We start from the raw sequence: 9,008 nt of genomic DNA on the forward strand, positions 1-9,008 counted from the left end.
AGCCTCCTTTTATTGAGGTCAGTAGCAAAAATGGAGCTAATGGCAGTGGTGTGGGACTTGATCCTAAGGTAACTCCTTGCTTCCCTCTCCATCTTCCTTTTGCTGCCCGCTTTCTGCTGTTCCAGCCCCGTGTCCCCAGGAATCACCCATCCAGCAGCAAACGTCAACCTCACAAATGGCACAGCAGCCTCCGCCATGCTCCGCCCTCGCTGTCTGCGTCTCCTCTGCCTCCTCCTGACAGCATGGCCGCAGCAGCTGTCGGCAACTCAGTGTAACTCGGCGTGATCCACTTCAGCTTCCTCCAGCGCTTACAGGTGTAACTTGGGACTCAGCGCAAACGGGGAAGTGGAAAAGGGCAGTCATCCTAGAAGGCTGATCTTACTGGAGGCAAAACCCGGTCCTCAGCCAGCTCACGTCCATGCAAGGCTTTGCCCACCCCAGGGACAGGCTCTGGACATCGGCAGGGAGCAGCCAGAGCTCTCAGGCTCTCTCCTCACCAGTGCAGTTCTGGGTGGTTTTGGTGGTGACCAGGGCTGTGGCCCCCAGCTCGGTGGCGGGCAGAGGGAAGCCATGGTTGCACTCCTCATGTCGGGGGTACACGGCGGAGAGCAGGATGATGTCGCCATCAGCATCGCCCTGGCAGCATGGTCTCTGCTTTGCCCCAGCTTTCCTGGGCGGCCCTGGCATCTTCAGGCCTTCATTGAGATTGAGGCATGGGGCTGGGGCCAAGGTGGCATCTCCCTCCAGCATGGCAGGGTCCTGGCAGCCCAGGACAGACGGGGGTCCGGCAGTGTCCACGTTTGCTGGGGGAGGGCAAGAAAAGGGGGTTACTGGGCTCACAAAGTGGGACCAGGTAGGTCCCAGACAGATGGTCCCACCCCTGAGGACACACAAGGGGGAGATGGGGCTGGAGCAGGAGGAGCCTGCAAGGTCACCACCACACCTCTCCTGCTGCAGAGCTCCTCCTGCTTACAACTGATGTTTTTTTTCCCCCCTAAAAAGCAATAGGGAAAGGCAGAAACTCACACTTGCACCTCGAGCCCTCTTGCTAATCCCTGCCCGTGGCAGAGCAGCCCGGCCCTTGGTGGCTCGCCCTCCCCAACCACCTCCTGCTTAAAAATAGACTTGTTTACACGCTTCGAACGCAGGCGCGTGCCACCAGCCCCAAGCCTCCTGTGACTTTCCACGCATCCAGTGCCGCAGCGGTGGGCTTGCCGGGGTGCAGCCCAGGGGAGACGGGGAAGGACAAGGGACCAGGGCATGTGTCGGGGCAGTAGCCGAGGGGTGCCTCCGACACTCTCCGCCATGGCCGGACCTCTCTTGTCGCTGGATTTCTCCCTCCTCTTTCGTTCTTGGTATTTTTCCCGGGTGTGTGCGTCACAGGCTGTCACAGCCGCACTCGGTTTAGTGGAAAGGCCCCAGGTGATGTCCCCTCTGGTCTGAGTCACTCAGCCAGCACCGCCCCGGGTGGTGGGGTGGTGGTGGGTGCCAGCACCTCATGGGGGTCCTGGGGAGCCGTACCCCCTGCCCGGGGACGGGGAGTGGTGAAGCCAGGTGAGACCGTTTCTGAGAAGAGTGGCCAGGGTTGAGTCAGTGCAGGGCAGGGGTCCCCCGGGGGAGGAAATGGCCGCCTGGCCCCTGGCTGATGCCCCAACAAGATGGGCCATCACAAGGCACCGTGGCCTCACCCCCTGGAAATACCCCACCAGGAAAGGCTCGGCCCCATCCCTCGCCCCCCAGCCCTGTTTTTGATGCCTTTGGGAATGAACCCCGTGTGGTGCTCCGGTGTTCTGCTAACCGGGCTGGCACTGACATCATCGGGGTCTTTGGGGTGCATGTTGGAGGGTGCCGGGCATCCCAAAGGGCAATACCGGGCTGGGCTGTCAACATGGGACACCTATTTGCAGTGCCGTGGGGAAAAGCTCCCTCTGGAGCCATGCCCAGATGTCCACCATCATCCCCACAACCCCTGCTCCATCCATGGCCCTCCGGTTACTGGGATAGAAGGACAGACAACTTGCCAGTGCTGTGTACGTGTCCCCTGTGGAGAGAGGACGGTGCCAGTGGGTGCTTTAAGCAAGCGAAGGCACGGGGAGACCCAGGAAAGGGAAGGACAGTTCAGTGGGGTCGTGCTGGGAGCCAGGTGCAGGTGTGGGTTCCCAGGGGACACAGGACACTATCACTCAGGGGGTGGCTCAGCTGCCCCGAAATGCCCCAGGGTGCCTGAGGAGCCCTGTGTCAAGGTGGAGGAGCTCATCTCAACAAGGCCGTGCCTCGGGGAAGCCGGCAGCAAGCGATCCCATCTGGCCTGGGAGCCTTGGACAGGGAGAGCAAGAGGTCTCCTACCTTTGGCCTCCTCATCTGCTGCTTTCCTCTTCCTCCTCTGCTTGCCCACCTTGCAGGCCAGGAAGCCACAGAGGGTGGCCAGAGCCAGGATGACCCCCACCACTGCTGGGACGCCGAAGATCAGGAGGGTGCTGGGCAGGTCCACCGAGGGGAGGGTGGGTGCCAGGGCAGAGGTGGGTGCCGCACGGGCGGGCTCTGCTGTGGGGTGAGATGCCGGCAGTGTCAGGATGGGGAGAGCCGGGGCGGGGGAAGGAGGGTAGCAGCGTTACCCACCCATCCACCCATCTGTCGAGCCTTGAGACTGCAGTGGTGGGGAAGGAGAGTGGCTCTTCACCACTACCCACCCACCACACGCAATGAACCGTCCTGAACCCCCTGCCTGGTGGGACCCTCATTGCACCTACTGCTGTTCCTGGCTGGTGGGAGATGAGGGTGTCCTGCTCTTCCCATGGTCATCCCTGGGCCTTCCTGTGACCCTTGCACTGGGCTGGATCACCCCTCTTCTTCCCGCACCGCGCTCCCCTCGCTGGAACTGCTGCCCTCTTCCTCCCTCCTCCAGGTGAAGGCAGTGCTCCGTCCTCCATCTCCATCCGCAGGAGAAGGTCCCCTCCACTTGCCCAGCCCCGGGGTGCCCCCAGCCCCCTTGGCCCACCACCGCCACCCCAGGGAGCCCGGTCCCCAGCCGCCCTTGTCCCCTTACTTGTGTTGTCCTTGAACAAGTCGGAGCACTTGACGCAGGACCTGATTAGGAGGTCGAAGCACTGGGAGGAGAGGCAGGAGGAGGCAGCGGTGGATTTTCCCGACGAGGACATGGCAGATTGGGAGTGAGAGCCCTGCTCCCGCATGGCGCGGCGGCAAAGGGGCCGCCCGAGTGCGAAATCGCAGAGCCCCGGGGCCCGTGGCGGAGGGAGATACAGTCTGTCAAGCTGCGTCGTCTCCCCTGGGGCTTGCGATCGCTGCGCTTGCCCTGGGGCGGATCTTCACCAGGGAGGAGGAGAGTGAGTGCCCAAGCCCTATCCCTGCCTGCCCGTGCAACATGCTCTCAAACTACCCCTCTCCTCCAAATCATGCTTCCGAAATCCCCGCAGCCCACAGCGTGCCCCAGCCACGCAGCACCCCGTGCCCAGCGGCACAGCACCTCAGCCTGTCACCTCCTTGGCCCTCACCCTTCCCCAGACCACCTGTACATTGCCGCCAGCCCAGGCATGTCCCCTAGCCCGCGCCCTCCCTTGCCGGCCAGCGAAAAGCCCCCTCAGCATCCTCTGGTGCCTACAGGAGGCTTTCCTGTGCCCAGGTCTTTACAAGACTGCTCAGTGACTGCCCAAGGCACGGACAAAGCAGGTCACACCAGGCAAGTCTGGTCCCCACACCCTTGGGAGGGGACTAAATAAACCCTTATTAGCCTTAGGTGTTTCTGATCATGAGCAGGAGAAACCTTCTGCCACCAGTACCCGTATATCAAAGCTTGATGTCTGAGATCTGAAGTGGATAAATGATGGATTTCAGTGCTGCAGGTGGCTGTTCTCTGTCCTTACCAAACAAAAGTCACATCCCCTTTTCCTTCACCCCGTAGGAAAGAAAGGGACCAGCCACAGCTGCTGGCTTGCTCTCAGCTGAAGAAAGCACTGTGGTAGACCTGCCCCAACCAGGAGACGCCTAATGAGGTTTCACTGCTGGAGTCCCAACCTTGCAGCAGCTACAGGCCTCTGGGCTCTTTCCAGTGAGGTATCTTCCACTCGCCGTCCTGGACCGAGGCTGGGAGGGGAGGAGGAGAAAAGCCAAAGGATGCTCTGGCTCACAGAGTACCAGGTGTCCCTACTGGGCAACCGAGCTCACATGAGCGCAGCAGAGGACTTAGTCCCTGGGTATGCCTGCCTCTCTCCAATGGCTTTTGGGCCAGCTGAGCCCACAGCCTCCGCACCTCACCCCCTGAAGCCCTGGGTGGGACTCCGGCACCAGCTCCCCGCGCCGGGTCGCAGCCCAAGCACAGCTCTCCAGTACCCCATGCCCCGCAGGGCAGGAACTGCCCTATGGCAGGGCCCCCCCGACCCCCCGGTCGCGACTCCCTTCCTGCTGGCAGTATCCCCAGAGGGTGGCTTGCACCGGGGCAGCCCGAGCACCACCTCAGCCCTTCCTGCCAGGCACCGGCGGGGCTCCGGGAGAGTGAAAGTCCCAAGCAAAACCGGTTGCTGCCCACCGGTTCCACGCCTGCCGCGATTTCACTTCCCTTTCCAGCTGGCATGCCCAGCCGCTCGCTCCCTCGCCCTTCACACACTGGCTGCCGGCGAGCACCCTGCCCGGCTCCGCTGTGCTGGAGGGGATGGCTGTGCCAAGCCCGGGGGGCTGCGGGCTCCGAGGAGGAGCTGCGGGAGCCTGGCCATCATTCCTGCACCTGTGACTCAGTTATTCCTCCTCTGCCTTAGTCAAAGTAAAACTCCCCAAGTGAGCGGGGGCACGCCAGGCACTTCCCTCTCTCGGCGTGGCCCCAGGCTCTGAAGCCACGGGCAGCACGTCCAGCTTGGCACCCTCCACCTCGAGGCTTGCCTTCAACAGGCTGCGCTTGCCTCTGTGCAGGTACCTGCCGGGGAAGGACACCTCTCCGTATCCCACCTCAGCCGGCTGCCTGCCTCTCGCGGCCCTGGGCGAGGAGCAGGGCTGCGGTGCAGGTGTAGGAGCAGGAGGGGCACGTGTCCAGAGGCTGGGTGCACCGGGAGCAGCTCTGGGGGGCCGGAGAGCCGTGCCACGGTGCTATGCTCCGCAGCAGGGACTAGGGAGCAGAAAACATCTTGCCTTGTGGGCTGCCGGGCTGGAGCCATGCACAGAGGCAGAGTGCTCTGTCAGGACACCTGCCCCAGAAACACCTCCCTGTTCAAAAGGCTTTGCTGTTCCTCTTGCCCTGGGGCATTTCCACCTGCTCGTCTCCTTTGCCCGAAGAGGGATGCTCCTCCATCATCCCTCTCTCACCCTCGCCCCTGTAATCCCCCCGCTGTCCTTCCCCCACGTCAGTCATCTCTCGGCGACCCCCAGCCCCTGTTCCCGTGGGTCTCGCTGTAGCACTGTCACCCTGCCCCTTTCCCTCCCCTCCCTGCTTGGCTTAATGCAGGGTGGGAAATGGGTCCTGGCATCTGCTGTACCACGCTTACAGATTAACTCTGTGACCCCTCCAGTCAAACATATGCACTGGGGAAAGCCCAAACCAAAGTACCTACATGTTGCTTTTGACGTGGATGGGGAGGTTTACAATAGAGCTCAGGAGATGATGGTTCCCATTTCGGTACCTGGAGTGAAAACCTGAAGCATGGCAGGGAGCCCGGGGGTGGCAGCCATGATGTCCTCCTACAAATAAAGCTTTCCCAGGTCCTATTACGTGGAAGGATGTTGCAGCTGCATCACCACGATTGATCTTACCCTACACCCCCCCATTTTCTTAGCCCTCTTTTTCCCCCCTCTACAGCTCTTCCACGCTCCCTTCCCAGCCCGTCCACCTCCTCCTGGGCCAAGAAAACGATGTTTGAATTCACACATGGTAACACTTACTCACAGAGAAAATCACCGCTGACTTCCCCAGCAGCACTCGCACATGTGCCTGCTCACCAGCCCGGTCCAGGCTGCCTGGCCGCCTCTGGGCATCGGCCATCCCCGCTTCATCTCCCCCATCTTTGCCTCCCCTGCCCTTCATAACGGCAGTTGATAATTTTTGGAGCAGCAAAAGTTAAGGCTTTGTGAGTAGTTTGAACTGTTTGCATCTAAGAGCTGAATATGCTTGATAATGGCACAAATGCATAATTAAAGAGCAGAAAAAATGACTCACTGGATAAGGAAATGTGCTTTTCTTATCTCCTCTGCAGAGAAACGAAAGCCCCAGGAGCCTGGGACTCTGTCTAACTAAGTGCTTTTATTAAACGAATAAACCAGCAAAGATATCAAACAAGCTATTTAAAAATTATATCTTAATCCTGGAGTTGGAGAGCTCGATTTCCAGTGCTGTTTGGTCCAACTGTGCACTTGGAGGCTTTGGCTGGGGTCGGCTGCTGGGATCCCTGTGGAGAGCACAGCAAGGGACAGAGCAGTGCCAGTGACCCCGGGAGCAGGGAGGGACATCGGTGTCCTGTGAGTGCTCGTGCACACATGAGTGACCGAACTTGTGTGTGGTTCCTCTGGTGTCAGGGGTGGGTGAAGTGACTCACGCACGCGCTTGCAGAACCGCCCGTAGCAGAAAATATCCACCGAAAGTTCACCTTGTGCTCGTGTGCACCGGAAACCCAAAGGCTTGTCGATCAGAGAAGCTGCGAGGTGTTTATCAAGCAAACCCGGTTACCTTGGGACAAACCTCTGACAGGATACACCCAATGCCGCAGGAGCGCCTCAGCACAGCCCGACGTCTGCCCTGCATCCCAATGGTGCTGCTGGAAGGCTTTGGGTGGAGCCAACCCCCAAAGCACATTTGGCACCTCACTCCTGCGCCCCTTCCCAGTGCCCTTGCGCTGGCTGGTGGGAAGCACCGCCTCCCGCAATGTCCCAGTACAGCTCTCAGGGTTTGTTTTTTTTTTCAGAGTTTCAGCACAAATCTGCTTGTCAGGATCCACTGCGATGCCCCAGCACAGCCCAGCTTCCCCTCTGTTCTGCCTTCTCAAAGCCAGCCAGGCTTAGGGACAAAATCTGGGAAGATTTTAGGAATAAGGTGGGAAACCAAAAGCTTCAAGAGATTCACCACCACCCTAAAACCCAGACTCCTCTGTAGGTGCTCTGCTTCTTACCGAGAGATTTTGTGGCACTGCTCAGCCACCTGCACAGGGAGTTCAGTGCGAGGCAGTGCCCCAGTAGCACCGGCTCCAATTAACATCCTTCATCTCCCCCCTTCTTATTTGTATGTCCCTGGAGTTGTGCTCGTCCATGAGGTTAAGGAAAAACAAGCAGGTGTCCTTGGCTCCATCTGCAGGCAGGCTCGGACCCCCCAGGGCTGGTGCTGAGCACCCACAGTAGGCTTCTATGGTAGCCTGCCCTTTGAAGACCTCCTCCAGGGTTGCAGAGGGAGGGTGGTGGGTCGGCATGGCCTGGGCTCAAGCTCCCTCTGCCCATACCCCTTCCCTGCTCCAGAGAGCCCAAAAGGGACACAGCAGCACTGAGGACATGGAGGAATCCTCCCTCCCTGATCCTGCCCTGGGGGAGCTGAGCCCTTGACCTCCCCTGCCAGGAGCAGGCAGTGGGGGGCTGCAAGGGGTGTTTCCAGCTGGTGTGCTGGTGGCTCTTGCTGCTCTGCAGAGTGCAGTGGGACCCTCTTAGTGAGGCTTGAGTCCCTGGAGGCTGCCTGGGCTCTCACAAGCCCCCCATGTCATGAGTGGCACACCACGAGCTGAGCCTGGCTCTTCTGCCTGGATGTCCCCACAAGCAAATCCCCCTGCCTGCTCTGCCTGCGGCAGGGATGCTGCCCCCATCCCCACCCTAGTGATGGCTGGGAGCTCGTGCTGACCCCCTCAGGTGGGTGGGTGGAGGCCAAGTATGCCCCCAGCTTCACCTGTGGCTGGTTAGGGAGTGTTCACGTGCCTGGCAGGGCCAGGCAGCACCTCCAGCGCTGAAACAGAAACAAATGGCTGAGGGTGATGCACCGCCACGCTACAAACCTCCAAGCAGGTGGGTTCAGCTGGTTCAGGCATGCGTACGCCGGGCAGAAACCTTGCCAGCACTTCCAGCGGGGAGCCCTACCGCTGCACTCTTGGGGCACGGAGGTCTCCAGCAGACAACTCCAGAGTGAAAAATCAAAGCCTGTTGAAGGCGAGGGGCTGTCTCCTTTTGATCCCCCCTGCTTTGCAGCTTGCTCCAGCAGCAAGGGACAGGAAACCAACTGGGTCAGCCTGGAAGTCAAAACTAAACTAAACTAAGCAGCCCTGACTGCATTTTGCATAGCACTTCGTTACAATGAACTGCTCACAGGAGAGCTGCAGCTCCAGCTCACAACGCAAAAAGGGTTTGATGAATACGTTTGAAGAAGACAACCTGAGAAAATAGGAAGGTTGCTTGCAAGCGATTCCAACACAGAAGAAATTATGTTTGTGCTGATTGTGCTAATTTGTTGCAATTTACTCTGCTGTCTGACATCCAACCACCCTTCTTCCCCGTACACAAATAACACCCACTGCCTCCCACGACTGCAGCTGATCCCCAGCACAGCTGCTCTGCAGTCACACTCCTCAGCACTGGCCACAGGAGCCATCCTGATGATGATGCTAAAAACCAGCAGGGTCCCTGCCTAACTTAAAGTACAGCTCAAATGGGGAGCAGTACGCACCAAAAAAAACCCCCAAAACTCCTGCAGCTCCTGCAGATTGCAGCAGTCTAAGTGGGGGTAAGGGTACCAGAGCCCGTGCGGTTTCCAGCACTAAGCACTGCTCCAGAAACGAGTCCCTGAGCTGGCTTTTGTGGGTCTCTGAGCTGGCTTCTGTGGCTGCCCTGCAGCCTCCCATCACCCTGGGCTGGGGCGGTGGGTGCAGAGCCAGCCTCCCCCATCTCCCCCGCCGGGGAGCTCCGATTTTTCTGTTTGTCACTGCTGGACAATGCCCCGCGAGCAGCTGAGCCAAGGGAGTACAAGGATTTTGACTGTAGGCTGCTTTGGCCGGTCAGATGCCAAACTCAAGCTGGTTTCAGCCCCGCAGCATTGACAGGGA

General features: G+C 59.6%; 1 protein-coding gene across 1 annotated transcript; it reads right to left on the bottom strand.

Moving 5' to 3' along the window:
* Window positions 1–480: 480 nt before the first annotated feature.
* On the bottom strand, window positions 481–3,191 carry TNFRSF13C (tumor necrosis factor receptor superfamily, member 13C). The gene is made up of 3 exons (XM_010295325.1): window positions 3,047–3,191; window positions 2,347–2,544; window positions 481–803 (listed from the first exon to the last, which is right to left on the bottom strand). Exons 1-3 carry the CDS (start codon window positions 3,189–3,191, stop codon window positions 481–483), a joined length of 666 nt encoding a protein of 221 aa, XP_010293627.1.
* Window positions 3,192–9,008: the final 5,817 nt, after the last annotated feature.

The sequence above is a fragment of the Phaethon lepturus genome, unplaced genomic scaffold (genome assembly GCF_000687285.1).
Source record: "Phaethon lepturus isolate BGI_N335 unplaced genomic scaffold, ASM68728v1 scaffold24689, whole genome shotgun sequence".
In the NCBI taxonomy this organism is placed as follows: domain Eukaryota; kingdom Metazoa; phylum Chordata; class Aves; order Phaethontiformes; family Phaethontidae; genus Phaethon; species Phaethon lepturus.

Bases quoted from the DNA above. Each gene is read 5' to 3' on its own strand.
- TNFRSF13C (XM_010295325.1), bottom strand. From the start codon at position 3,191: ATGCGGGAGCAGGGCTCTCACTCCCAATCTGCCATGTCCTCGTCGGGA. The intron at 2,545-3,046 runs GTAAGGGGACAA...CTCACCCCACAG, and splicing joins CTTGTTCAAGGACAACACAA to CAGAGCCCGCCCGTGCGGCA. The intron at 804-2,346 runs GTAGGAGACCTC...GCCCTCCCCCAG, and splicing joins AGCAGATGAGGAGGCCAAAG to CAAACGTGGACACTGCCGGA.